The 27,946-nt window shown below is 54.4% G+C and overlaps 2 protein-coding genes across 15 annotated transcripts; one reads left to right on the top strand and one right to left on the bottom strand.

Annotated features, from left to right (window-relative positions):
- Positions 1 to 44: 44 nt before the first annotated feature.
- On the bottom strand, positions 45 to 15,512 carry RIIAD1 (regulatory subunit of type II PKA R-subunit domain containing 1). Of its 3 annotated transcripts, XM_036870981.1 has the most exons (6): positions 15,360 to 15,496; positions 7,973 to 8,143; positions 7,402 to 7,478; positions 2,707 to 2,753; positions 1,467 to 1,594; positions 45 to 859 (listed from the first exon to the last, which is right to left on the bottom strand). In XM_036870981.1, exons 2-5 carry the CDS (start codon positions 8,054 to 8,056, stop codon positions 1,524 to 1,526), a joined length of 279 nt encoding a protein of 92 aa, XP_036726876.1. In that variant the 5' UTR covers positions 8,057 to 8,143; positions 15,360 to 15,496; the 3' UTR covers positions 45 to 859; positions 1,467 to 1,523. The 3 variants fall into 3 exon arrangements, with proteins under 3 accessions (XP_036726876.1, XP_036726856.1, XP_036726866.1); XM_036870961.1 differs by lacking the exons at positions 45 to 859; positions 1,467 to 1,594; positions 2,707 to 2,753 and adding an exon at positions 5,139 to 5,668 and having other exon boundaries at positions 15,360 to 15,512; XM_036870971.1 differs by lacking the exons at positions 45 to 859; positions 1,467 to 1,594; positions 2,707 to 2,753 and adding an exon at positions 5,139 to 5,668 and having other exon boundaries at positions 15,411 to 15,512.
- CELF3 (CUGBP Elav-like family member 3) lies at positions 12,958 to 27,946 on the top strand. Of its 12 annotated transcripts, none has more exons than XM_036870917.1 (14): positions 12,958 to 13,005; positions 13,742 to 13,827; positions 20,359 to 20,407; positions 20,695 to 20,709; positions 20,839 to 20,967; positions 21,105 to 21,184; positions 22,232 to 22,375; positions 22,568 to 22,709; positions 22,956 to 23,105; positions 23,522 to 23,587; positions 23,892 to 24,017; positions 24,251 to 24,394; positions 25,121 to 25,257; positions 26,930 to 27,720. In XM_036870917.1, exons 3-13 carry the CDS (start codon positions 20,359 to 20,361, stop codon positions 25,246 to 25,248), a joined length of 1,173 nt encoding a protein of 390 aa, XP_036726812.1. In that variant the 5' UTR covers positions 12,958 to 13,005; positions 13,742 to 13,827; the 3' UTR covers positions 25,249 to 25,257; positions 26,930 to 27,720. The 12 variants fall into 12 exon arrangements, with proteins under 12 accessions (XP_036726812.1, XP_036726804.1, XP_036726842.1 ...); XM_036870909.1 differs by having other exon boundaries at positions 13,742 to 13,847; XM_036870872.1 differs by lacking the exon at positions 12,958 to 13,005 and adding an exon at positions 15,163 to 15,245 and having other exon boundaries at positions 13,101 to 13,847; positions 23,895 to 24,017; positions 26,930 to 27,946.

The following is a 27,946-nucleotide window of genomic DNA, read 5'->3' as shown; positions in this document are numbered from 1 at the left end:
AAATAATACAGCCTCCGCTTCGGTCTGTATTATTTGTTGCTTCTGTTGCCATAGTGAAGTTGACAAGTGACACACAGGTGAGAGGTCCTTCCCACGGTGGAGCCAGTGAGTTGTGGAGGCCAGAGAGGTAGGACACACACACATGCAAGACTTCCATGCCTCCTAGGCCTGGAAAGGACTTCACCAGGCCAACTGGCCCCTCTCCTGCCTCTAAGCTGAAAGTCAAATGGTTGGGCAGCTTGTTCCTAAAAACCCTCAAGAACAAAGTCCACCACCTCTGAGTCACCCATGGGGCTCTTATTTCACAATATTCATGGCCCTGAATGGGTTTTCTGTGTCTAATCTCATTCGCTCTTGCCGTCCACCCAACCCAATTCCTCTGACTATTGCTTCTATGGAAATAAAAGTTAATCATCACCTGTACACTTTGTACAGTAACCCCGGAGGTAAGATAAAAAACAAAAGCCACCTTGGAAGCGTGGACTCTGCTTGAGTACAACCACGACCAGCTGTGTTCCTCTCAGGATTCCCCACCCCTGCTCTTTTGTCCGGTCTTGGCTCTGGGAGTGAGTGGCCTGGAGGGGCAGGGAGTGCACGGGGTTGAGGCACATGTGGAAACACCCATTGACCTAGCTCAGAGGCCTCTGCCACGAACAGAGAAACAGGCCTGCTACCTACCCGGTCAGAGTAGGGGCAGAGCAGCCTCCCATGAAGGATGTCTTCTTCCTTCTAAGTGAAATATAGCAGAGAGAACAGGGAGGTCTGTTTTTAATGAGCATCTTTAAAAGCCTTTGCAACAGCAGACACAGCCCGGAAACCCACAGTGATGGCAACAGGGCTCTCTCGCTTCCAGATGACCCTGCAAAACAGAAATGGTGCTGCTAAATCAGGAGTGTGGCTCTTTCCCACTTCACATTTAAAAATCCCAACCTTCAAAATCATTTCAGAAATCCTGCCCGAAAAATGTGTGATGGCCCTCATGGCGTAGCCTGGTTTGACGATGAAGGGGGCAGGAAAGCGCCCAATCCAAATGCAAAGAGGGAAACTGCCCCCACCCTTGACAGAAGCAGTGGGAAAGCCCTTCTACTCCCGCCGCCAAAGACACAAGGAAAAGGCCACCTGCAGGAGCACACAGGAATTCTGCAGCCTGAGAGCAGGCCCTTGATACTAACGGATCCCACCCCGTTTCCCTGGCTCTCTCTTTCCTCCAGAACTACTCCACTTCCATTCTCTTGATCCATGTCACTAGATTAAGAAGACGGATGTCTCTCCCTGACACGGACATGCCAGACACACCCTGGGCCTCTCTTCACATTCCCCAAAGTAGTGTCAGGAAAATGAAACACTTGCACGGAACTTCTCTGCAGCATCTCTGTTTGGTTTCTTTCACACCCTGGGCCGAGGAGCCAGTGCTTATTTTCACAGGAGTAAAGAAGCCTCTGACTCTAAGTGAGGTTAACACCCACCCCGAGGCTGGATTCTTTCTGTTCTCTCTCAACAGCTGAGCATCAGGATTTTGCTAATTAAGCCGCTTTCTTCTCCTTAATTAGCTGCATGTGAATCTTGTTGGGAAGTCTTGGATCCGTGAAATAGTCTGGGATAAGAATTAAAAAGAAGAAATCATCTAAACCCAAGGGAAAAAGACTAGGCGAGAGACAGCTCACTCTGCTAAAAAGCCAGGACGGGCTCTGTCTTAGCAGGACTGTTACTGGTGGTCCTGCTTTACAATGTAATATGAGATGCCACAGCTAAATCCCAAGGTCGCTGTCTTCCCCGCGCCCCCCCCAGAAGTTCTGAGCCTCCAGCTCCAGCGTTCCCAGCAAGGGCTGACAGGACGGCCCCTGTCCCCTCCACACCGCCCTGCCGCTGGCCTGTCAGCTTGCTGACGCACAGGGAGCCATCAGAGGGCTGAGGGAGCTTCTGGCTTTCTGCTCCAGGCCCATCTTGGGGCCCAAATAAATACCAAGTGTTATTCTTGTCTCAGCTCGGCCTGCTGGCTCCTGTCTCTCAGACATCACGCCCTCTCTGAGAATATCCTCTCAGAGGAGAGCCAGGCTCTTGCAGGATGACGACAGAAGAGGATTTTTATATACCCAGCATAACGTGAATCAGAGGCAGCATCTGCTGTGGCAGCAAAGACATACTTAGATTCAGTCAGAAACGGTTTGAGGCTGTAATCCCAGGGCTAAAAGGACCCAAGAAATCATCGAGCCCAGCCCCTTCCCTTTAAATACCATTGACCTCAAGCCATCTCAGGGCAGCGGAGCCCATTAGAATCACCTGGGGAGCCTTTAAAACTGTGGATGCCCGGCCCCACCCCAGACTAATTAAATAAAAACCTCTGGGGGTGGGCCCGGGCATCGGTATTTTTTAAAAGTTCCCCAGATGATTTTAATGTGCAGCCAGGGTTGAGAACCCTGCTTTAAGATTCCCAGGGAAAGAGCTGCCAGTCTGTTCCTTAGGGAGTCTCAAAATTCTTAACAGTCTTTACCACGAGGAAGTTCTGCCTCCTTTCTTATCTGTCCTCATTTTGAGGAAATGACATTGAGGAAAGAGCCTTTTGAAAAAAGCTCCCTTGGGAGACATTGGATAAAGAAGCACCCCAGACTCTGCAGGGAGAATCCTGGGCTTGTCCGAGTCTAAATTCACAGTAACACTCCTGGTGCTCGTTTATCAAATGCCCAAAATGGACTCTGCCTTACTCACCTGCAGCAAATTCTTGAATGTTGTCTGGTCTTTTCAAAAACATTTCTCTGGAAAACATCAAGGGATAAGGGGAGGAGGTAAAGCAGGTCCTGCACTGTCGGGGCAGATGACCTGAGACACACCCGTCGTGGCAGGCGGAAAGCCGGAGGACTCCTGCCAAGGACCCTTTCCTTCGTGATTTTCCTTCTAGTCAGGATGTGAGGCCAGGAGCAAGACGTTCTAAATGGCAAGAAGCCTAGGGAATGCTCACCTCACAAGACAGCGAGTGCTGCAGCCAAGTGAAGCTTGTCATTCACTCCGCAAACATTTCACAGAACCAGAGACCAGGCCCGGGCCAGGCAGCAAGTTGAAGAGCTCGCTGCCTCCTCCTCGAGGGACTCACGTGTCGTGGGACAGATGTGCAACCCACAACCTTCCAAGGAAGTGTAACCAGGAACCGCCACGGGTGGGGGGGAGGGCACGGTAAACCACGCTGAGAAGACAGACTTGAGATGGTTGTTGGCCCTGCATACAGTGGACACTGGGACAAAACCCACGGTGCCGGTGCCACTGGGAAGCTGAAACTGCCTTATAGCCCACCGACTTTTATAGCCCATAAAGCTCGTTCACAAACATTATCTCACTCTACACTCTGGGAAACAGCAATGACTGTGCCCCATTTTACATATGAAGAAAGCAAGCTTTCAAAAGGTTGACCATTTGCCCAAGTTCATAAAGCAAGTAAATAAAGGAGAGGAGGCCCAGGTCTTGTGGTTCCAAGGCCAGTGCTCTACAACATGGCCTTGTGGCCATGGCTGCCCTGCCCCACCAGCATGGACGGCCCTCCCTGCCCAGGAGGCCCCTGCCTCCCAAGCTTCAAGAATTTTGCTTCCCTTCTTCTCCTTCAATTCAATTTGAGAATTGTTGAGCACAAATTCTGTGTAAGTCACTCTATAAGATATGAGGGATTGATTTTAAAAAGATAAAATATAGCCCCACCTCAAAGGAATTACAGTCAAGTGAAAGGAAATGGGTAAGTTCCCAAATGTCCAAAAGGCCAAGTAACCTCCAGGGTATGAAATAGTGTGCTGGGAGATCAGAGGAGAGAGAGTGATTCCTTACGGCAAGACCCCCAAATCCTCACAGAGCAGCTGGCGTTTGAGAGCGCCCTTGAGGTACACATGGGACAAGGGCTGAGGGACAAGAGCCTTCCAGACCAAGGAGCAGCAGGAATAAAGCCCCGAAAATTAAAGGGAACTGCCCATGTCCTATCAACAGTGAACTCCAGAGGGTAGGAACTGGGTCGTATCCACCTTTGTTTCGCCAGGGTCTAGAAGAGCACTCAGGGAGTGTCAGTGCCCCTGCAGAGGGCGGTGGAATGATCAGAGAGGTCCAGTCTGGCTGGAGTGGGGGCACGTGCAGGGAGTAGTGGGAAGCGAAGGAGGCCCTAGTATGGAGGGCCTTGAAGACCAGGGAGAGACATTCATACTCAGTTCAAGAGACGATGGTGGGGGGACTTCCCTGGTGGCACAGTGGATAAGAATCCGCCAGCCAATGCAGGGGACAAGGGTTCAAGCCCTGGTCCGGGAAGATCCCACATGCCGTGGAGCAACTAAGCCCATGCGCCACAACTACTGAGCCTGTGCTCTAGAGCCCGTGTTCCGCAACAAGAGAAGCCACCGCAATGAGAAGCCCATGCATCGCAACTAGAGAAAGCCCACGCGCAGCAAGGAAGACCCATGGCAGCCAAAAATAAATAAATAAATGAATAAATTTTTTAAAAAAGAGAGAGACAATGGGGGGACTTCCCTGGTGGCGCAGTGGTTAAGAATCTGCCTGCCAATGCAGGGGACATGGGTTCGAGCCCTGGTCCGGGAAGATCTCACATGCCAGGGAGCAACTAATCCCATGCGCCACAACTACTGAGCCTGCGCTCTAGAGCCTGCGAGCCACAATTACTGAGCCCGAGTGCCACAACTACTGAAGCCCATGGGCCTAGAGCCCGTGCTCCGCAACAAGAGAAGCCACCACAATGAGAAGCCCACGCACCGCAACGAAGACCCAACGCAGCCATAAATAAATAAATTTATTTTTTAAAAAAGAGAGAGACAATGGGAATGGATAAACAAAGCGTGGTAGAGTCACACAGTGGAATACTACAACGAGAATGGAGGATCTAAAAGATACTGCTGAGCAAAAGAAGCCAGGCACAAAAGAGCACATATTGTGGAATTCCATTTGTATAAAGTAGACAAAAAGGCAAAATGAATCTGTGTGATTAGAAGTCAGGATACTGGCTAACTTTTTGGAGGAAGTGACTGAAAGGGGCCACAAAGGGTCTGAGGTGCTAGTCAGGTTCTAGTTCTTGATCTGGACGCTAGTATCATGTGTGTTCTCAGCTTGCGAAAGTTCATCCAGTTTAGGATATGCCACTTGTCTGTACTTTATATTTCAATAGAATGTTTAAAAAAAAAAAGGCAATATTGTGGATCCACTGAAGATTTTTCCAGCCAAGGAATGATATGATCCGTGCTATGGTCTGGGAAGATTCATCTGCCTGACTGTTTACAAAAACACCTAATAAAGCCTGTCTACAATTTCACACTTTGTTATCATATCTCCAGCCTAAAACCTGAGCTCTCTGGGTGCCTAAAAGAAGTTAGATCCCTATTTCTTCCATTTTTCAGTTCTAAAATTCAAGGCATTAAGAGTTCCATATACTGTATATATGAATATAGACTGGAGAGTTGTGGCTGAATGGCCATAAATCATTAGGATCTGCAAAACCCAAGTGGTGAGCTTGCTTCCCAACAAAAACAGCGTGGGGCTTCTCATGGCTTGCAGTGAGTGTACAGCAGAGACCTGCAGACAGGTGAGGACAGGCATGCTGCCCAGGATTCTGTGCCCTCTTCTCCCTTCCTCTTTTCTCACAGGAAGGACCATCTGAAGCATCCAATGCAGATGAGGCTGATTCTGGTTCACTCTGGTATCATCCAAAGGAAATAACAATCACACCAAAAAAAAAACCAAAAGCAAACCGCCAAAGTTCAAACACTTCCTCTCCCCTCTCACCTCCCCTTCAGAAAGAGAAAGGCCTAAAAGGGGCCAGGAGGATTTCACGAGAGGAGCTTCTGGGACAGCAAAAGGAGAAGCCTGGTGGCCTACCTGGCCCAGGGAGGGGGATGATAAGGAAGGAAAGGGAAGATGCCTAGGGCTGTCTTTGCAGACACCCAGCTCCTCCTGGAAACTGTTCCTGGGCAGAGAAGCAGGGCCACCCCTGCCATGTGACTAAAACAACACCCTCTTCATTCACCACCCCCAAGGGTTCTAATCCTTTTGTTTGTGAACATTGCAAATGGTGCGTTAATTCAGGTTTTAACATCTATCCCCAATCTCGCTGCTGGAATCATTCCTAACTTGGATTGCAAGCTCCCCAAGATAGGAAAGATGTCATCCTTTATCTCCCTTTAGAAGAAAAGGTACAGAAAGTGATGGCCTGATCTCCAGGGCTGACACTGACAGAGGACCCCTAAACTATCTTTTGCCCAAGCCTTACCCCTGGCCCAAAAAAACCAAACCTCACAGACAGGTTTCCATTTTCCCTTTCCCCTTCCCCTATCTGCCCTCTGAGAATCGGCTGCCACTTTGAAGAACAATGAAGCATGGAAAAAAGACACCCCTCCAGGGCTACTTTTAAAAAGACAAAGGAGAGCCCTACCTCTGGCTCCCCAGCTCCTGTGTGCTTACGGTGCAACACAGTGGAAAAACCAGGGGTTTGGATCCTGGTTCAGCAATTTGGGGAAGGTATTTCACCTGTAAAATGGAAGTGATAATAAACTATCTTTGCTAGGAGGATCAGCAAAAATGTACCAAAATGTCATACACTGTGGGCCCTGGGGACACAAACATGGCTCCACCAGCTTAGAGCTTTGGTCCAGGGAGAGAAAGAAAAGATCGACAATGCAATTATACAATGTGATAACTGCTAATGTAGGAAACCAATAGCAGTGCCTGGAAATGGAAGCCATTATTATTTAAATCTTGCCTATCTGTCTGTAGCCAAACAGTATTCGACATAGCTCTATTGTTTTCATCCATTGATGCTCCATGATTTTTTTTTTCCCTCAGTTCTTTGCTTTTCAACCTATTAGGAACATTTTCCATTGAAGCAAATGCCATGCTGAAAGGCACTGTGGGGGAAGGAAAAAGGTGCTCCAAGACATGGTGGAAAATGGTTTTCTTTTCCCCATGACTTACAAGGGAGTGGCTTCCAACCCTTGGGAGTCTTTCCACACCAATGTTCTCAGGTAGAGAAAGGCCAGACGTCTGAATTTTTTTTAAGTTCTAGTGACCTTGTTAAATGCCTCTGATAGAGAATAGGGGTCTACACCCAATGGCTGCCTGCTGAGTTTCTCAATGCCAAATTCCCTCTTCCAAGTGTTGGAAGGTATGTATTTATCCTTAGAGCTAAAGTGAATGCATATTAATATTTTTGAGAATTTTGAGATAACTGAAGGAAACCTCTGGAGATAACAAGAAAACCCTGGGTGCCACAGACCCCAGCGCTAGAAAATATTCAATCTCAGGATATTTTCTAACCTTCAGACCCTAAAGGAAGCAACAAGTAATGTTTAAAGAAAGAAGAGGTCACTCACACTCATCCATCCCCAACGAGATTTCCACTATTTGCTCAAGGCCAGTCTGAAAACCACCTACCTGAAGAAACCACTTATGAGCCACTCCACTTCTTTGTGGGTCCTTAGGTACTTTTCATTAGTAATCCGAGTCTGAATCTGGAGGGCAAGAGCAAAAGGTCATGCTTCATGAGGCGAAAGATTTCAGGGTTCAAGCCCTGGAGGTGTGGAGGGCTTGGGGAAACAACGTGCGCACTTAACCTGGGTCTCTTCGCAGGATGTTTGAACATTTAAGCCATCTGTCTTCTTACAGATCAACATCTTCAATGCTGCCTCCGGCTCAGGCTTAGGGGCCTTAACTAAGGTCGGGGTCTCTACCGTTGGGAAGTTCTTGTTTGTATCTAAGTTAAAGTATCCGGCAGTCATTTCGGTCCATTTCTCTGGCCCATCCCTGTTTAAGGTTTTTTCGGCACTTTCAGGCGCCTGTCGGGCTCTGTTCAGGAGCCCAGAAGCCTAGGGGTCCGCCGGGGGTGTCCCCACCCACCCAGCCTTCCACCCCTTTGTCTGGGAACAGGCTCCACGTCCCTTTTCTCTGGGGCCCTTAGCCAGGGGAGCTGCACTCTAATGGAGGCGGGGGTCGGGGCCTCACCCACCTTGAAGTCGCGCAGCTTCTCCAGCTGCTCGGGGCTCAGCGCCTCGGGGTACAGCCCTTGAATCCCTCCCGGCAGGGTCGCCATCTTGTCGCGGTCGTCAAGGCGACGGGAGGCGCGGCTGGTGAGGACCCGCCCCCGGCCTGGACCCGCCCTCTCCAGCAGGGGGCGGGGCTGAGGGAAGAAATAAGGGGGCCACTCTGAAGCCAAGGAGGAAGCTCAGGAGGGTGTCTAAAGGATCCCCTTCCCCAGATTTGGGGACTGAATTCCCAGCTTGACTGTATATGAAAATGAGCCCTTCTTGTTGACCCCACCCAACCTCAAATAGTTTTTTCTTTAGCTCTAGAGCATAACTAGAAAAGGGATTCCTAAGGCAGAGTCTCCCAGAATCTGGTTCCTGACTCTCTCACTTTAAGCCTAGTAGTGGGGAAGGAGAATCTAGGCTTCTTCCCTTTCCACCGGCCCGGAAGCCAAACCCCTCCGTCCTTCAAGTGCAGACACTTGACCCTGAAGTCTTGGATTCTTAACACAACATGAAAGCACCCCATAGGATGGAATGAACCGAGTTCTACAAAGGAAGGAATGTTCTCAGACTAAAAATGCTGGAAAGGACCTGGGGACATGCTGCCAGAAGTTTCCCCTCTTGGACTGACTTTCTTGTGTAGATTAACTGCTCCTTATAAATTCTAAATCATGTCTCCCACTCCCAATGGAGTAGGGGACGGGAAAGGCAGTTGGTCTTCAAGATGTGTTCTTCTGCTATCTAATTAAGAAGAGAAAGTGAGACAGAAAGCCAGAGAGCTGAAAATAGCACCTAGACAGGGCAGGAGGCTGTCTGACAATACACACAAGGGCTGAATTTCTACACCCCCCAGAGATCATGAGCAGCAGAGACCTTCTGAGAGGCAGAGAAGAGAGCCCAAAAGGAGGCAGTCTTTTTAGATTTGTGAAAACTGCCCAAGGAGCAAGGAAAGAGCTTAACAAGCCCAGCATTAGGCCATGGCCTGGGAGGGGGTCTCCCTGCGATCTGCCTCTCAGAAAAGACTGAGGAGGGAATTCGCTGGCGGTCCAGTGGTTAGCACTCCGTGCTTTCACTGCTGGGGCTGGGTTCAATCCCTGGTCAGGGAAGTAAGATCCCGCAAGCCGCGCAGCGTGGCCAAAAAAAAAAGTGAAAATGTTGGCAGTTCCCAAGCCAGGAAAAAACCTCAAGAGGTAGATTAAATAGTGGGCTACAAACCTCTTCTCAGAAACCCCATCTGGGTAGTAATCATTTTGATTGTTTTTTAGGAGCGAGAGTTATAGTGAGAGGTAGATAAGCTGCCATCTGTCAGAAGTGATTTTTTTAGGCAGGAGCAGAGGTTAATCAGAGGTGATAGTTCCTGTTGGCCAAGACCTGTCTCTTCCCACCCCTCCACCCCCCCAGAGAAGCTAGTGTTAGAACCTCTAAGTTGCACCGTCCAATGTGGTCACCACGAGCCACCTGTGGCTATTAAGCACTTGAAATTTGCTGAAAGTGTCAGATGAGCTGTAAGTGTAAATCACTGACTGGATTTTGAAGACTTGGTATTTTAAAATGTAAATATCTCATTAATAATCCTTACATTGATTACATGTTGAATATTTTGGACATATCATAAAAACTCGTTGAATAATATATTGAATATACTGGTTAAATAAAATATATTATTAAAAGTCATTTCACTTTTTCTTTTCACTTTTTTAATGTGGCTACTAGAAATTTTTAAATTATATATATAGCTTGCATTATAGTAAAGGGTGCTGGTCTGGACTGTCAAATCTACACACACATACAAACACACACACACACACACACACACACACACACACACATGCACAATTCCCTCCATCCCCCACCCCCATGCATAAAATAATTAATGTCTTCCTTCTGCTAGGCTATGATCTTCTTATGCTTTGAGAATCAGTCAAGCCTTTCTTGACTGACCACATCCCATGGCCCAAACCCCAAATACACATATGTGTAAATGAGAGAAGCTACTTTTCTTTTTTTAACAGCACCTCAGTTCTCGCTATTGTAAATTGTGTTGGCCTTTCTTACCTCTCCACTTGAGGTAGAAGCCACTTGAGGGAAGGAAGATTATATAATCAATTCTTTGTACACTCTCACAGATTCTGCTACAGAAGTCTTCACTCTGTTTTCAATTATTGAGGCCAGCAAGTATTTGGTGACTAGTCATTCTGCCCACACATACCATCACTACATTTTGACCTTTCTGAAAAGTACCCCAATTATTTAGCATGTCTCATTTCCTAAGAATCTAAAACCAGGAGTGAGCTCTCTCTTTATAAAGTCAATAATCTTTTAATGTAGGGCATCTTCACATTGAGTGCAGAGAATAAGAAAGAGGGTGAGCTTGGGGATGGTGGGCAGAGAAAGTACCTTGGAGGAACCTAGTTGGAAGCCTCATCTCCTCCTGGAGAGCAATTCCCCAGTATGCGCCTCTGGGTCATTTTTCCCCCCAGTCTTCACCCCACAGGGCTTCCCTCCCCTACAGCCTGAAGGACAACAGAGATGTGCCCACAGTCGCCCAGCAAGGAGGGTCTGAAGAGAGCTCCCACCTCTTCTCTCCTAAACCCCGCCTCTCCTCTCAGACTGAAGCCTTCCATCTGGGGACCACAAACTAAGCGAAGGATTGGAGGCGTTTTGCTGCCTGCAGCTGTCTCCTCAATTGCTGACTGGGAGGAGGAGTGAGGGGAGTTCATTATAATTCATTTTTGTGAATGTTTAATATTTCAATTAATATGATTAGCCCCAAGCCTGAATGAGCAGCAGGGCGGCAGATCTGCTGACAAGACACAGAGTAATGAGATCAACAGGGCCATGGGGTCTTCCTAGGCTCCATCCTCAGAGGGCGTGATCTGTTTAGCATCTCCATAAATACCAAGATCAGATTAGGAGGCAAGGGAAGGAGCAGTGGGGGTGGGGAGATGAGTGGAAAGTTACTTTCCAGATGTATTTGCCCTCTTGACTCCCTGGCACTGCCATCGCATATTCTGACCACCCTGCACTGGGTCCTCTTCCATCTCCCCCCACCCACCCATTTTAGAGGACCCTATTGGGAGGACCTGGACATCCATACCATAAAGTGTAAACATGTCTACACATACACACACACACACACACTCACACTCAAACATACATATCTGTCAGAATGTGGCTTCAGGCCACAGAAATGATGCTAGGGAAGGATGGATGGTGGTTAATGGAGAATCAAGCAGTAGAAGGAAGGATAGCTCTCACCCAGGGCTCAAATGAAGACACAAGAGGAAGAAAGTCCAGGCTCAACCACTCCCCCCATTCCCAAGAGGAGATTTGACAGGGAAGTTAAACGCATGGACTTGGAAACACACTGTCCGGGCTCCACTCTCAGCTATACCTCTTTCCAGTGTGTGACCTTAGGCAAGTCATTTAATCTCTCTGTGCCTTGGTTTCCTCATCTTTACTCGAAAATAACAATAGAACCTACATCATAGGGTGATGCTGAGGGTTAAACAAGTTAGTAAATATAAAGCACTTAAACAAGGCCTATGACAGGGACCAACACTGTAAGAGCCATCTAAGTGATAGTACTATTAATTCCCTTCCAGAAGAAAAGCCTGCCTGTCCAGAGAGCTGAGGCAGGGCTGCTGGGATTCAGGTGGGACAGATTTCAGAGACACCAGCACCACTGTGGAGACATCAGCCCCATTCTGGGGTGAAGAAGGGGTGACAGGAGGCAGGGAGTTCCACAAAAGCTGTGAGCCCAGGTCGGTGAGCACCTGATGGCAGGCAAGGGCTGCCTTGCCTGCATTGAGGGGGAGCTGTGAGTGAGCCCAGTGTACAGAGGGGTCAAGCTCCCTCGACATCACAGGGCAAACTGATCATCTATAGAAGTTTAACTGTTTAGGGGAGTAATGGCCCCCAAATATGCTTCCCCCATCCCTCTTTGTTACCTGACTCAATTAGAGAGTCCCAGTCAGGGAACATAACTGGGGTGGGGGGGAGGGGAGAAGCAGAAGGAAGGAATTTTGGGGTTTCCTCTGCCCTAAAGGGGAGCTTGCCAGCTGTGATTCTGCCCACTGAAGGAATCAGGAATCTACTCTCATCAGAGGTTCTTGGCATCGACTACTTATTCGAGAAATATTTGTTAAGCTCCTACTACGTGTGAACAAGACACTGTGCTAGACACTGTGAACAGTAAAAGCTGAATTAAACAGTGTCCTGGTCTTCAAGCAGCTTCCAAGTGCGAGCTCCCGCTGTCACCACTGCTGCCTCCCTGCCCACGCACTTATACACACAAACCCCCCAGAGGGCGAGAAGGGGGCGTCGGCAAATGCCAGCAAGATCGAGTTTTTCTTGTTTCCCTTTCTGGAAAACACAGTTCCCTCTCTGCACTCATCTCACCCTGCTCTCTCTTCCACAGCCCCCTTTCCATCTTTCTCTCTGGGTCCCTTCTGCCCTTTCCCCCAGGCTCTGCGACCTGCTTCCCTCCCCAGCTACACCCTTCTCCTCACCCGCCCCTAACCTGCCCAGCCGTCTCTATGCCATCTTCTTTTCCCTGTTTTCTTCCCTTGGCTCCCCACTCTCAGTCTCCCCAGATGCCAGCTCCTCTCTCTTCCTCCCCCCTGCTCCCCTCTCCTGAGTCTTCTCTTCCAGCACCGGGGACAGCTCCAGCCCCCGGAACAATGGACCCCACCTTAGGGCTCCTCTATAAATTCTCCATCTTAGTGCCTTGCCCAACTCGTGATTAGGGAGTAAGATGGGGGAAGGGTTATTATCAACAGGACCAGCTGCTCTTCTGGGGGTGGGAAGGGAGTCAGGGAGGAAGGAGATAGAAAGAGGGCGTGGCTCTTGTCTGGATTGTGCGTCCCTCTCCAGGGTAGAGAATTTGTCTTCCACCCCTGAGACTGACATCACTGATGTCAGGGGAAAGGAGGTGGGAGTGGGGAGGGGGGTGTGGAGGGGGGAGGTTTTTGTTGAGGAGAGCGCGGCCGGAGAGCAGAGCTCCGGGACCCAGGTGACCGGGAAAGCAGGCAGCCCCAGCGGCGGGAGCAGCCAGCAGCAGCCCAGGCCCGGGGACCGGGGTGGGGGTGGGAGGGGGGCTGAGGGGAGGACCTGAAGGGAGGCGGCAGGGCCAAAGGGACCCCCGGCGCCCTGCCGCCATCAGAGATCAAGCATCTGGCATCAGGGATCTTCGGACCCAGCAGAAGGATCAGCCACAGGGGAGGTGTCCTCCCAGGGAAGCCAACGAGAGCTCCACCTGCCCCACATCAGGAGTGCCCCCCCCCAACGCTGCTGGCAACCATACCAGGACCCTAACCCCTCAGCCTGCAACCCCATCACCCTCCTCAGGCCCTTTCCTCCACCTCCAGCTCTAATCTCAACCCCTAGTTCCCAGCGCCCCTGCTACCACCCTAACCCTCCAGGTCTTGGCCACACTGCCCCCCATCCTGGGATATCTGCCAGATCTCTGGGAGGGAGATCGTTTGCTTGGGCTATGCCCCCTGGTGGCATGACAGTGTCTGCCTAGACCCCTGACCCCTAGCCCTCAACTCCCTGGGCCTCCTTTGTGTGAAGAGCGGCCCCTCTGCTCAGCACTGTGGTTGGGGCCAAAGGGAAAGCCAGCCCCGGCCACTTGCCTCCTTGCTGGGCAGCTCCCCCTGGCCTTCGGGCCTCTCCCTGCTCCCCTCGGCCCCTTCTCCTGGGCCGCCCCAATGAAGGAACCGGATGCCATCAAGCTGTTTGTGGGGCAGATACCGAGGCATCTGGAGGAAAAGGACCTGAAACCCATCTTCGAACAGTTTGGTCGGATCTTCGAGCTGACTGTCATCAAGGACAAGTACACCGGGCTGCACAAGGGTGAGGGGTCAGGCCAGGCTGGAGAGGCTTCAGGGAGTGGGCTGGGAGGTTGGGAGGCTGGGAGGAGGTGGGGAAGCCAGGCTGGAGGGACGGAGTGGCTGGAGAAGGCTGATCTGGAAGGAAAAGAGTTCACGGGCTGGGGAGTGTGGATGGAGGAGCTAGAAGAGAGCTCAGCTAGGGTGACCAGGGGACTCCAGGTGGAGGACCAAGGAGAGCCTCTCTGGGGGAAGAGTTGTCAAGGTGGCTGCAGAGATGTGGACCCCAAAGTTGAGGGGGATGATGTGGATGAACTCAAGGAAGGATGGAGGAACGAGAGAGCTGGTTTGAGAGATAAGGAGCTGGGCAGGGGTGTGTGTGTGAAGGGGGCAGCATGCACAAGACTGAGAGTCTTAGTAGCCTCAGATACTATTGGGATGGGGGTCTGAGAGTCTTAGTAGCCTCAGATACTATCGGGATGGGGGTCTGAGAGTCTTAGTAGCCTCAGATACTATCGGGATGGGGGTCGGGACACAGGGTCAGGTGCTCAACCTGGAAAGAGTGGATGTTCATGGAGTGGGCAGGGCAGCTCCAGAACTAAAGAGAGGGACCTGGGAAACAGTGTACAAAGGACAGAGATTGGTAAAGATCTGGGAAGTGTAGGGACTCGAAAGTTAAGGGAGCTGGGGGTGAAAGAGGATGTGCCTCAGGCCTAAGGGCTGTGCAGCTAAGCAGGGTCAGGCCTGGGGTCAGGCCTTGGAGAGCCCCAGACACCGGGAGTCAGAGGGGCCATGCTGCCTCCCCCTCCACCGGCCCAGGGGCTCCCGCTCCCCACTCTTCCCTTTCCTTCTCTAGTCCGCTCTCCACCCTCCACCTGCCTCCCATGGAGCTGGAGAGAGAGGAGGAAATAGGGAAAATGGGAGAGGAGAGGGCTGACGATGACCAAGATGGAGGGAGGTGGAGGCAAAGAGAAAGGGGGAAGGAGACCAGCTAAGGAAGAGAGAAAACCACACTACACGTACTTGTCTGGAGATCACATGCCCCTTCTCCTCCCCCCACACAAAGCCCCAGCTCCCACAGCCCAGGCGTTCTCCCTCTTCCATCACCCCACCATGGAAGCCTCCCGGTCTCGGGGTCTCTGCCCTGTGCTCATCAGCCCAGAGACTCCGGGGAAGAATGTGCACCCCCTCTCAGACACCTCCCCGCCCCAGCAGGCAGAAGGTGGCGAGAAGGGACAAGCTTCCCAGTCCTCAGTTTCGTGGGGGGTAGGGGGCCTTTTAGGGAGGGGAGACCGGGGACTCACCCCCGACCCGGTCTCTCTGCCCCTGCCCCTCCTCAGGATGTGCCTTCCTGACATACTGTGCCCGCGATTCAGCCCTGAAGGCCCAGAGCGCCCTGCACGAACAGAAGACGCTTCCAGGGGTGAGTCCCGGCCTTTTCAAGGCCAGGGGGCTGAGAAGGGCCTTAGAAGGGGCACCACCTTCCCAAGACACTGAGTGTATATTCCACCTCCTCTCATCACCGGGAAGCCCCTACCTCCTTGTAGCACCCCTCCTCCTTGCTGAAGATGCACGCATTTCTTCTCACCAAGAGAGAAGGAAAACAGCGATGCGCAGAGTAGACATAACCCTCGCGAAGAGCAGAGGTAGCCCTCTCCCCACTTCCCAACCTGCCCCTGGGGCAGCGTTAGAGGAGGGACTTAGCTGGTTGGGAGGCATGGGGAGAAGACTTTGGACACCAAGTGTAGGGCCGAGTGAGCAGGAGGCACTCAGGCACTCTTTCTGGCTCTGGGGAGGAAACCTGGCTGTGAAATGGGGGAGGGGTGCCTGCGGCCCGAGGTGGGCATCTGGTGCCTGCCCGCCTGGCATCTCTGTGCTGACTTCTGAGGTCCAACAGGCTCACCTCGCGTCTCCCAGGAAAAGCCGCGGGAACAGTGCCACAGGGCATCAGGGTGGTCAGGGCCTGGTGGGCCTGGGCTGGGAATAAGCCCTGTGGAGGGCAGCAGACAAGGGCAGGGGCAGTCATCAGTGTGGAGGATCGGGCCTGACCCCACCAAGTGTGCCCAGGGAGGCAGGGGGTGCCTCTGACGTGGCCTCCCTCCTGCAAGGTCAGAGCTCTTTGTCTGCTTCCCAGGCAGCCTTGCAGCTCGTCCCAGGCCTGGGCTGGCACGGGCAGGAATAAAGAATCTCAGACTGCCCCCCAGTTACCCATCCTGTGGCGAAAGGATGCGCCACTCCCTTTCTGTATCTATCGGCTTCTGTTGTCTTCCCTGGAAAGTACCTCTTGAGAGCTAACTCCACCCTTCCCTCCAGCCAACATTTGCTAAACACAGTCTGAGTGCTGGAGACACACCTGTCACATCCTCTTCTCCTCCCCTTGTGTGGGAATGGAGATGGAGCCCGATTCTCCAGCTCTTCCTGGGAGAGAAATAGACAAAACAGATGGGAAAGGTGGGGGGGGATCTAGGAAAATTAGAACCACTCCCAACTTCACACCCTCCATGGCTCTGTAACCCTCTGTGGCCCTCAACCCTAAACACCACTAGGACAGCAGATCCACTGCCAGCTCCCCACCTTCACCCCACTATCTTATCCCAGTCGGGGGCAAGGCAGCCCAGAATAGCCATCGCCCACAGAGATAAGTATCTGTGTATGTGTGAGCAGGCTCGGGCTCTAAGAAGCATATGTGTGTGCGTGTGTGTGTGTGTGTGTGTGTGTGTGTGTGTTTGGGCACATGAATCCCCGGGAAGCCCGGTTCCCATCACATGACCTCACAACTCTCCTCTCTCTTTCCTCTGGGGAGGCCCCTCACAAATCAACAGTTTTCATTTCCATTGCCGTTTCTCTGTCTTTTTCTGTTGTCTCCTATCTCTCAGAGCCCCTGTGGAAACCAGAGGGGGACAAGGGAGAAGGTAGAAAGCAGGGGTACTGCAGTGGGGACATGGGTGAGAGAGACGGCGCCGGGTGGGCAGGAGCCCCAGGGCCATCTGTGCCAGCTGGGGGCTTCTGCCCTGGCTCTGTCCCCCTCCAGCTGCCTGTGTGGCTCAGGCAGGGCTACGCCCTGGGTGTGGAAAGGCGCTGCCTCCTCTTCCTGAGGTAATAAGGCCCAGGGTGGGAGGCGAGTGAGAAGGGAGCCCCGGTTAATAATTGTCAAGCCCTGCCCCAAGCTCCCAGGTGAGGCTGAGTTCTCCACTTTGGCCCTTGCCCCAGGGGACAGAATCCAGAGGCACCTGACAGAGGCTTTAGTAGGAAATGAGGGGTTCTATCCTCCAAGGGGCCCCCCGTGCTGGGGGTTTGGGGGAGCAGATGTCTATAACCAAGCTCTGCCTGACCCTTTGTGCCCCCAGGTCTTTTCTCAGCCACCTGCCCTTCTGGCAGCAGTGTTTCCCCTCAGATAGTCATTGAGTGTGAGTGTGTGTGTGTGTGTCCAGTGTGCCAGCTCTTGCACAACTGTGTTGGGAAGTTCCTCCTACTGTCTAACCTCCATGCCCTCTGACTGCAGGTTCCTTCTTTAATGGGGGCATTTACCCGCTCTCCTTTCTCCCCATCTTTGTCAGCTCAGAATCTGGAAGATGCCACCATATTTGAGTGATGCTTCAGGCTGCAGAGAGAAAGAATGGGAGCTGGGCCTATGGCCATGGAACCGCATTTCCTTCTCTCTCCCCTAAGAGTTCCCAGGAGAGCCTCTGTCACAGGTTCCTGGATTCTTCCTAGGAGCAGGGTGTGACCTCCTGGAGGTGGTGGTGTGAAGGACTCCTTCTGTCTGGCCTGCGCTTCCCCCTCTACTTGGGCCAAAATCCCACTCTGGGGACATGGGTCCTCCCGGTCATCTTGCTGTTGGGCAGGTGGATTCTGGCTCCATGGAGAGGACCTGTGTGTGGTCTGGGACACCGGGCGCAAGTCTAGAGTCGGGGGTGGCAGGGCACCAGGCCTGTGCCCTCAGGAAAATTAGATCTGTGGGCATGGGGAGCTCTTCTTGGAAGTGGGGTCTTAGCTATTGGTGAGAGGGACTTACTTACAAGTGACCATGTTGGTAGGGGTCTCAGGGATACTTGGTAGGAGTATAAATAGCCCCTTCTTCTTTGGGAGGCCCTGGGGAGGGCTTATCACCTGGCGGGTGGTAGCTAGGGAAGAGAGGCGCCCGCGCCAGGTTGCCTGGTAAACAGGGCCCAGCTGGACTCAGGGGAAGGGGCAGGTGTGACCGAGCTGAGCTAACAAAGGCTGAGCTTCCCACAGGAAGTGCCAGGCCAAGAAGGAGAGGCTGGGAACGGGGCACTGGGGGCCACTGAGGGAGGAGTCCGTCTATGAGGGAGTGGGGAGAGCCTCCCGTCAGCGTGGTCTGTGCTGTGGTCTGCGCACTTGTGTGTGTTTTTGTGCGAATCCATATCAGCTGTGGATATTTATTGATATGCTATTTTTGTGCCTGGGAGCCTGGCAGGGAGGGAACACCATCCTTTCTCTCTGGATCCCAGGTTCCCCATCCCCACCTAGAGCAGCAAATCCCCAGGGGCCTGTTGGGAAGGGGTTAGTGCCGAGCATAAGAATTCCCCGACGCTGTGACTCCAGTGCTGATTCTACCTCTCCTGTAGTGGGAGCTGGGGGGCTGGCTGCTGAGCTGCCCGTGAGGGGACTTCCTGATGGTTTTGACCGGAGTACGGGAGAGAGGGGGAGTGAAAGACCAAGAGTCCTGAGTGTCTGACCCCCACCCCTTGCTACACACACACAAGCTCACACACACAAACTCACACGCACTCCTGAGGAGATTGAACCTCCGATGGGATAATCCCAGATTGGTGGATAAACCTGGGGCAGATTGGCCGGAGGATTTGTGTGACTGTTCCCCCTCCAACGCCCCCCCCCCAACCCAGCTGCTCTCAGATCTAGAGACTGGGGGGGAGGGGTGGACAGGGAGGAAGTATTGGTTGAGGCGGGGCCTAGATTTGATCCGGGCTGAAAATACCTCACCTGCAGAGTCCAGCCAGACTGACTGGCATGGCGTGACACCTGGGAACAGGGTGCAGTGTGAGAAGGGGCAGGGGCAACTATCATTTCTGCACTTCTCTGTCTTAAGTGCTGACACACAAGACCTCAAGGCTAGAATACTAGAGCTGAGGGGAACCTGACTCTAAATCGCCTGATCCAGCCCATTTTACAGATGAGGAAGCTGAGGCCTAGAGGAGAGAAATGACTTGTCCAAGGTCACCCAGCCAGTGAGTGGCAGAGCCAGTCCTCGAAGTCCAGTGCCTTTCCTGAGGGTAACTTTTGCCCCACCCTCAGAATTTGGATGAATGGTTTCTTCTGTTTATTTTTTTGGTCACTAGAACTAGGGCTGCCCCACCATCAGATGAGTGGGGTGGCCAGGTGTGGCCCCAGCGGTCAAAGTCTTCAACAGCAAAATATTTTCAGATGTGAAATACTGAGTCCTTCCCTCCCTCTCCAGTTCCTAAGATGCTCCCCACACTGGTTAAGGAAATCAACCTGCGGGAGTCATTCCCAACTCCTCTTACCAGACAGGAACATGGAGTGGGGAACTGTCTGCATTTCCACTGGAGGCTGAACAAAGGGAGATGCTGCAGGAGTGGGGAGAGGGTAGAGCTCAGGAGGACTTCCGGGTACCCGGAGAATCGCGAAAGAGCACAGGACAGCACTTCCTCCTTTAGAGCTGTCTTGGCGGTGAGACATCAAGGATTTGATCTGGAGGAGGAAGGCAGGAGCTTGGACAGTATGGCCCCTGCAGGGCCTGCTCAGCCCCTCCCTCCAGAATCAGGACGCTCTCCTGGGCCCCTCCCCCACCTCCCAGCCCCCACCAAATCCTCCACCCCCAGCATACCCTGTTCCCACCCCCCTCCCCACTCCTTCTCCGGGTGTGTGGAGCAGCAGAAGTGATGACGTCACCATGGTCGCCAGGGCGACGGGGACGGATAAATCAGGCTGAGTGGGCGGTTGCCATGGCGCGCATTCTCCCGTTGCCACGGAGACTGGGCATCTGCTCCCTTTGTGCTGCCCGAGTGCCTTCCCCCTGGGGTCAAGGGGTGTAGGGGGGCAGAAAGAGAGGCAAACACACCTCTAGGGGTCAGAAGGAAGTCGGGGCATCTGTGGGGTCTCCCTCAGTCTAGAGTCTTCCTTGGGGCTGCTTGAGGGGGTGGCCTCTGTTGCTCCTACTTTGTAGAACTGAGGCAGCTTTTGCTGAACAGCCCTTGGCTGGGCTCTAACTCAGGACCCGGGTCCTATGGGCAGCCCCACTCTCCCCCTAAGGAGAGCAGCATCTCTCCCTGGCAAATCATCTGGGGCCCTGCCTGAGCTTAGAGTCCTGCCCCAGGAGCATCCTCCTCTACATCCTCTCCTTCCACTACCTCTAATCCCCGCAGGTCCTAATCCTAAACAAGATTAAGCCCCATCCCTCCCTTCCATCCACACTTTAGAGGGCTGGGCCTGGGGCTTACTCCCTCTAGCCTCTCCACAGGTCCTGGCCTGGGGAGGCCTCCTGGGGTGGTCAGAGGAGGTCCCCAGCAGTTGCTTTCTCTTCTTTCCTTTAGATGAACAGGCCGATCCAGGTCAAGCCAGCCGACAGCGAGAGCCGAGGAGGTAGGTTCTGTACCTTGGGACTCAATCCTTCTCCCTCAATCCGCAGGCCCAGCACTTGGAGTAGCTGAGGGGCAGGCTTTCTGAGGAAGAAAGTCTGAGAATTCTGAAGGGTTCCCAGTCAAAGTGGGCATAGGAGTCAGGGTGGCCAGAGGGGATGTGATCCAGCCCATTGCAGAGACGGCAAAACTGAGGCCCAGAGTGGAGTGCAAGTCAGTCCTTCAGAACTGGGATGCCCAGTCTATGTATCTGCAGCCCATCCCCCAACCATCCCTTCTTTCACGCCCTAGAGCCATCGGTTCGGGGTGAGGGGAGTTCCAGGGAAGAGCTGAAGGCGAAGGGGAGGGGTCTCTGCCTGCCCCAAGCTGGAGCAGGGCTGGGAAAGCAGCCTGGAGGCCCTGAACCTGCCCCTCCTCCTGTGCCCTACCCGCCAGAAGACCGGAAGCTCTTTGTGGGGATGCTAGGGAAGCAGCAGACAGATGAGGACGTCCGGAAGATGTTCGAGCCTTTCGGGACCATAGACGAGTGCACTGTGCTCCGGGGCCCAGACGGCACCAGCAAAGGTAGCCCACCGATACCCCTCCCCCGCCGGGCACTCCGCCTTCCTGCCCCTCCCCCACTGGTTCCGTGGGCAATGGGGACTGTCGGGGCCCTCAAGGGTGGGCACTCACCCCTTTCTCCTCCCTCTTGAACTCTCCAGGCTGCGCCTTCGTGAAGTTCCAGACCCACGCCGAGGCCCAGGCAGCCATCAACACCCTTCACAGCAGCCGGACCCTGCCGGTGAGTCCCGTTGCCCCAGCCCTCAGGCCTCTTCCAGCCTGGCTGGGCCCACGCCAGACCCTGGCTCAGAGGGCGCAGTCCGTTCTGGATAGGGTCTTTACTATCCAGAACGGACTGCCTATTATTGAATGACTATTATTAAAAAAGAATTTTCTGACAGAAGAATCAAACCTCTTAGGGACAGCTTCCCCTTTCCAATAACATCTCCCAGCCCCTCCTCTCCTGCCTCCTCCAGCCCTCAGCCCTGGTCACCTCTCACCTCTTCTCCCTCCTTCCCATATCCCCACCCCCCCCCACTGGCTGGGCATCGGGACACTTGCTTAGATGCCCTGCGTGCCCTCTGCACATTCATCCTGCTGCCCCACACATTAGCAGTGGGTCAGCTGACTGATCTCGCAGAGGGCTCCCCCAGCAGAACAAACCTCTCAAAAGGAACTAGCTGGCTCCCAAGGAGGTGAGCTTCCTATAACTCGAGGTTCTCCAGCAGAGGCTGGGCAAGCACTTAGCAGGGACCTGGGCGAGAGGACGCAGCATCAGATAGAGAGCTGCGTTCCAGACCCTAGGATTCTACAACAGGCCTTGCAAATGTTCCAGGCTGGTTTTTATTTGGCATAGGCTGGTATGAAACTTTGAGGCTGCATCCCTGAGCACACCGTGAGGACTGGGATGTGGGAGCATGGGGTGAGGTAAGGGGGTGGGGTAGCTACCAGGCAAGACGAGCTTGAGGTTAAACGTTTGCTGTGGCTGATCCACCCTGGGGAGGATTTCCGGCTCAGAATCTTCATGGAGAAGCCAGGACTGCCCTTTGCATTCTGGGAGCACTTTCCCTTTCCCAGCACATTCCTCTACGTTTTTTAGTCTTTTGCACAGTCTGGCACAGGGGGAGGGTGGGATGAAAGTCTCCCCGCTTTGACATAGGCACAGTGATGGCTGCCCTCCCAAAGAGGCCAAGCCATGTGTGGTGGAACTGAGCCCAGGTCCTGAGGGCTCTGGGGAAGAGAGACCCCCAACTCTGCCCCTCTGACCACATGGGGGGCCGGTGCCCAGGGTGCCTCATCCAGCCTGGTGGTGAAGTTTGCTGACACGGAGAAGGAGCGAGGTCTCCGCCGAATGCAGCAGGTGGCCACCCAGCTGGGCATGTTCAGCCCCATCGCCCTCCAGTTCGGAGCCTACAGCGCCTACACCCAGGCCGTGAGCACTGCCCGCTGCCCCCCGCCCCGCCCTCACGCCCCCCAACCCCTCCTCCCCGTGCTGGGCTGGGCCCATCCCCACGCTCTCCAGCGTCCTGCCCCCCCAACCAATGCCCAGGCCCAGGGTTGGGAGGGGAGCCAGGCCAGGGTACAGGGGGGCTGGCCCCACTCTCCTCTCTTCCCCTGTCCCCAGCTGATGCAGCAGCAGGCGGCCCTGGTAGCGGCTCACAGTGCCTACCTCAGCCCCATGGCCACCATGGCTGCCGTGCAGATGCAGCACATGGCCGCCATCAATGCCAATGGCCTCATCGCCACCCCCATCACCCCATCCTCAGGTAAGGTCCAGGCAGGGCTGGGCTGGGTGTGAGTGGGGCAGGTCAGGGGAGCTACCACGTGGTGGGGGAGGGGAGGGGGGCACAGGGCATCACTCAGGGAAGCCATGGGGGCTGGGAGGGGTTCAGGGGTCAAAGAGTAGCCTGCTTCCTCCCCTCTGCCCTCAGACTTGTTGACTGCTTCTCTGCATTTGTGTGTATGTGTGTGTCTGCTTCTCTGTTCTGTCTCTGCCGCTTTCTCTTCCCCAGGAACCAGCACCCCTCCTGCCATCGCTGCCACGCCCGTCTCTGCAATCCCTGCTGCCCTGGGCGTCAACGGCTACAGCCCGGTGCCCACCCAGCCCACTGGGCAGCCTGCCCCTGATGCTCTGTATCCCAACGGGGTTCACCCCTACCCAGGTGGGGTTCTCTGCCTACCCACCCCTCTCCCCAGCAACCATCCCAGCTATCGCTCTCACTGCCAGCAGGCATGACACACCTTCCCTCTCCAGGCTGTGGGGTGATAACGGCGCTTTCTCCTGCTCTGTCACCCTGGGCAGGGATGTTCCTTCCTGGTCTCAGCCAGGGAAGCTGAGACACAGAGAGGCGAAGTGAGTTCGTCCAGGGTTGCACAGCCAGTCACAGACTCGAGTCTTGCTAACGCCAGGCTGTCCCCTCTCCCTACGGCTCTGTGCATTTCCACCCTCTCATTTCACATCCCATGCTCTCCCATGAGGCTCTCCTCCCCACCTGCCTGGCCTCTGCTCCAAGAGGCACTGGTGGGGCTCCCAGCGGCGTCCCAGCCCCGCCCTCACAGTCAGTGCTGCTCTCCCCAGCCCAGAGCCCCGCGGCCCCCGTGGACCCCCTGCAGCAGGCCTACGCGGGGATGCAGCACTATACAGGTGAGGAGCCCCAGCGCAGGCCCCGGTCCGGGTGGAAGGGTTGGTAAGAGCGAAAGACGCCCAGAAGTTGGGTCTGGGCTTCGTGCTGTCTGCCAGCCGCCCCGTCAGACTTCCCAGCAGGCCATACCTGTGAGGACACGCCTTTACGGGCACGGTCTGAGGCAGCTCCCCCTCCAACACCTCTCGGCCCTGTCCACTCCATCGGCCTGGGCGAGGGGGAGGAGGACTGGGGTGGCTGGGAGGGCCAGGTGGGGCAGGGGCCTCTCAGGAACCCCATTAGCTCTCTCTGTCCTCCCCCCACCAGCAGCCTACCCGGCAGCCTACAGCCTGGTGGCGCCCGCGTTCCCACAGCCTCCTGCCCTGGTGGCCCAGCAGCCTCCGCCTCCCCCCCAGCAGCAGCAGCAGCAGCAGCAGCAGCAGCAACGGGAAGGTGCGGCCTGGGCGGGGAGTCCCAGCCAAGAGCCTTCAGGGATGGGGTGCCCTTGCCGTGGGCTCCAAGGCCAGCTCTGGCCCCGTGTGTGGGGATGAAACTGGGGGGAGGGGGGGCGGGGGAAGTGGCTGGCGCCCTGGCCCACATATTGGGGGCTGCCTTCCCCGGCCCCCTGCACCTTGAGTCTGTCTCCCAGTCACTGAGCTCTTCCTTCTGTCTCCGCTGCCACCCAGGCCCTGATGGCTGCAACATCTTCATCTACCACCTGCCCCAGGAGTTCACCGACTCAGAGATCCTCCAGATGTTTGTCCCCTTTGGCCACGTCATCTCAGCCAAAGTCTTTGTTGACCGGGCCACCAATCAGAGCAAGTGTTTTGGTAAGGATATGATGATCCAAAAGATAAAATATAGCACATTTTGGCCAAACTCCAGATGAGGTCAAGATCTGATGCATTTGCAGGCACTTATGGTTGCAATGGACCCAGTAGTTGAAATCCAGATTGTCCAAGAGTCTGAAAGGACCAGTTTTTACACTCCTGACATCCCATACCAGCTGCTGCCCAGGCCCATCTCTTCCTCCAGAAAACCACATCTTTTCTCCTTAAGAACTGGTCAGATCCATGCTCTGTGAGGATTGGAAGAGGCTCGGGAACTGGGGAAGTTCAGCTGTCAACAGGAAGGCTTAGGGAGCAGGGTTTAGCTGCCTTCACTCTTTGAAAGGCTGCTTCAGGGGAGAAAGGGGACGTGCTTGTCCTCTGGGCTTCAGAAGTCATTTAGGGTCCGGAGTGGAGGTTTCAAAAGGCAGGTTCTGAGCTATCCAGGCCAAGGAAGGGGTTGCCGCCCCTCAAAGAATGCTGAAAGGAATGTCCCAGGGTGTGCGAGAGGCCGGACTGGACTCATTCACTCAGCCTGTCAACAACTACTTACCGAAAGCCTCCTGTGTGCTGGGCAGTTTTCCGGGCATTTGGGAGACCTGGAGGAAGTAGGGTGGTGACGGGAAAGCAAAGAGCAGGCCTCGGCCTAAGCACAGGACAGTGGGGTGGGGTGGGGGGGGGCAGGGCGGGGTTGGTGCTGGGCCAGGCCTTATGCCCCTCTCACCTCAGGCTTTGTGAGTTTCGACAATCCAGCCAGTGCCCAGGCTGCCATCCAGGCCATGAACGGTTTCCAGATTGGCATGAAGCGCCTCAAAGTCCAGCTAAAGCGGCCTAAGGATGCCAACCGGCCCTACTGAGGGCCCCAGGTGGGTCCCGCTCCCGTCCTGTGACCTCTCCAGCCCCGTCACATGGCAGCCAGGGCCCTCACTTGGACTGCCCCCACCCCCTTTCCCACCACCCTCAGGGATGCCCACCCCTGACTCTGGGCACTTGAGGCAGGGATCTGGAGCAGCTTCCTCAGCTGTTTTTCAATCACCCAAGTCTCTCTCTCTTTCACTTTCTCTCTCTCGCTCTCACACACATACACACACACACACACACACACACACACACACACACACACACGTGCGCGTGTGCACACGCACTCCCACTGTGACCCCAGAGAGAGCCAGGTCTGTATATGTCTGTGTCCACTCCCTAGAACCTGCCCAATATCTGGTCTCGTTTGTCTGGTCAGTGTCCATGTGTCTTGTGTGTCTCTTTTTCTGGTTTTCCTTTAGGTTGGAGTAGAATTAGGGGAGTAGGGTTTGGGGAATAGGGGGCTGGTTTAGGGTACTGGAGGGTCCTAGAATCACTGGCTCCTAGAATATCTGTTGTCCTGAGAAGTGGGGACATCAGGTCCCGGTGCCCTGGACCCCAGGTGATTTCCCTCATGTAGCAGTAGACCCATGGGATGGGGAGAGTACACAGAACAGACTGGGGGGGGGAGTCCGAGTGTCAGGGCTCTGGGGAGCAGCTTTGGTTCAGGTGGAGGCGGCTGGAATGCTGGACTGCCGTGAATTTCACTTAACAGGTCCCCTCCTCCCCACTGCCCGCCACCCGCCAACCTCATGGCCACAGAGCTGTGAGCTTTCATTACTTTTGTGTTGTTTAATCTCCTTTGGACCAAACCCCTGAAAAAAACACAACCCAAGAACAATACCCACATTTTCTGTTTTTCCCCCTTTCCCCCCAATCCTGGCTGCTTAACTCCTCCCACCCTGGGGGCCCCCCAGCCCAGGGCCCGTGTCCATTGTCGGCCGAAGCCCCCATCCCCGGACCCCTGCTCCGGGCCCCTGTAAGTTGCATGGAACGAGCGTGTTGTCTTTGGAGCCGATTGTTTGTTATTTGGGGAGGGGGCCGCGGAGGGAAGCGCCCCCCAGCCCAGAGTCAGGGCCGGGGGCAGCTCGCGGGATGTGCTTGGTCAACAGTGGTTGGTGACTGTGGTCTGTGTTCCGTGCATTTCTCTCTCGCTTTCTTTGTTCCTTTCCAAAAAGGAATGAGAGCGCCCCCTAGGGGCTGGGGGGTCTCGCTCGCCCCCACGAGACTCCAGCCCTAAGTCCAGCCCTGGTTCCACCCCGGCCTGCTCTGCCGCCCTTTTGCGGATGCCCCCTTGCTCTTTTTCCAGGTGTCTGTCCCGACACTGCACCCTCCTCCTTTCTCTGAGTCACCTCTGCCTGCCTGTTTGTTGTCTCTTTTCTTTGCCCCTCCTTCTCTAGTCCCTGTCTCCAGTATCTTCCACGTTCCTTTTCTCACGGGCTGTTTGAGTATTTCCTTCCTAACATCCTTTGGTTTCTTGTGTCATTCGCCCCTCCCTCCCGTCTCCTCCATCCCTGCCCCTTGTCGAATGGCTGGGGGGCCGGATGGTTCAGTTTGGACTGAGGCCTTTCTGATGACCTGCCTTCCTCAGCCACCCCAGCTCCCTCCCCACCCAGGGCCTGGGACCTGCCTCAGCTGCTGTCTTCTCCACTGCTTCACCCACGTTTCCTTCCTTCACAGGCCTGGAGACACCAGAGGAAGGGGCGCCTCACCCCCTCGCCCCGTGACTGGCCCCAGCCCTCTCTGCACATCCGCCCTGGGCCTTGATTGGGCTCTGGGGCAAACGCTGCTTCATGGCCCTGGGGGCACAGGACACCGGCCCACTCCCACCACCCCGCCTCCCCGAAGGGCCTGTTTCCTCCCAGGTGCCCTTTTGGCCTTTGTGAGGGAGCAAGGAACAGGCTCGAAGGCTCTGGGGTATCTGCCTTCTGCTGGGGCTCCTGTGACGGGCCTTCTGCGCCCAGCCTTCGCACTTGCCTCCCCCAGCGGCGGGCCTCTTCTACCTGTGCGGCCCGGGAGGGCAGCGGGGGCCTCCCACATGCTCCCTGCCCACCCTTGCCCCAGCCTCGCCCCCATATTAGGGGTTTCTCAGAAGCTGGTTCTCACACTCCCTGTGGCCACCCTCAGCTCGAGGTAGGATATCCCTGAACCCTGGGCTCCCAGCCCTAAAACTCACTGCCTCCCCCAAGGGCCCCCTCCAAGGAGAACGTGGAGGAGCCCTGAGGGCTGCCTCTCCGCCAGTCAGCCACAGAGACCCTCCTCCTTTCACGAGGAAAAGACCTCCCCCAAACCCCTAAAAATGTTTACAGTCTCTGCTGGCCCCTCCGTGTAAATAGCACTACCACCCGTGCGTTATCCAGCCCGGCCCAGCCCGGACGCTGCCATTTCTCTTTCTGGGGGTTTAGACAATGTTTCCCTTGGATTTTCTCTCTCTCTTGAGTTCTCCCTTTGCTTTGGGGGGTAATTGGGTATTTGGGAGGAGGGGTGTGGGGCGGGCTAAAGGGGTTTATTACCTGATCATTTTCTCTAGAAAGAGGTTTTAGGGAAGAGAAATGGGGTGGGGGTGGGAGTGGTCCGGGGAGAGTGGGGAGTCCGTTTCAGACACTTCTCTATGCTTAACTTATTTATTTATTGCATTTTACTTTTAAAGAGTTGGTCTTTTCTGTCTAAATAAAGAAAAAGTTTAAAAGCATCAAA

This window comes from Balaenoptera musculus, chromosome 1 (assembly GCF_009873245.2).
Source record: "Balaenoptera musculus isolate JJ_BM4_2016_0621 chromosome 1, mBalMus1.pri.v3, whole genome shotgun sequence".
NCBI classification, from domain to species: domain Eukaryota; kingdom Metazoa; phylum Chordata; class Mammalia; order Artiodactyla; family Balaenopteridae; genus Balaenoptera; species Balaenoptera musculus.
Note: the sequence above shows the minus strand (reverse complement) of the source record. Positions and strands in the feature narration are given on the sequence as shown.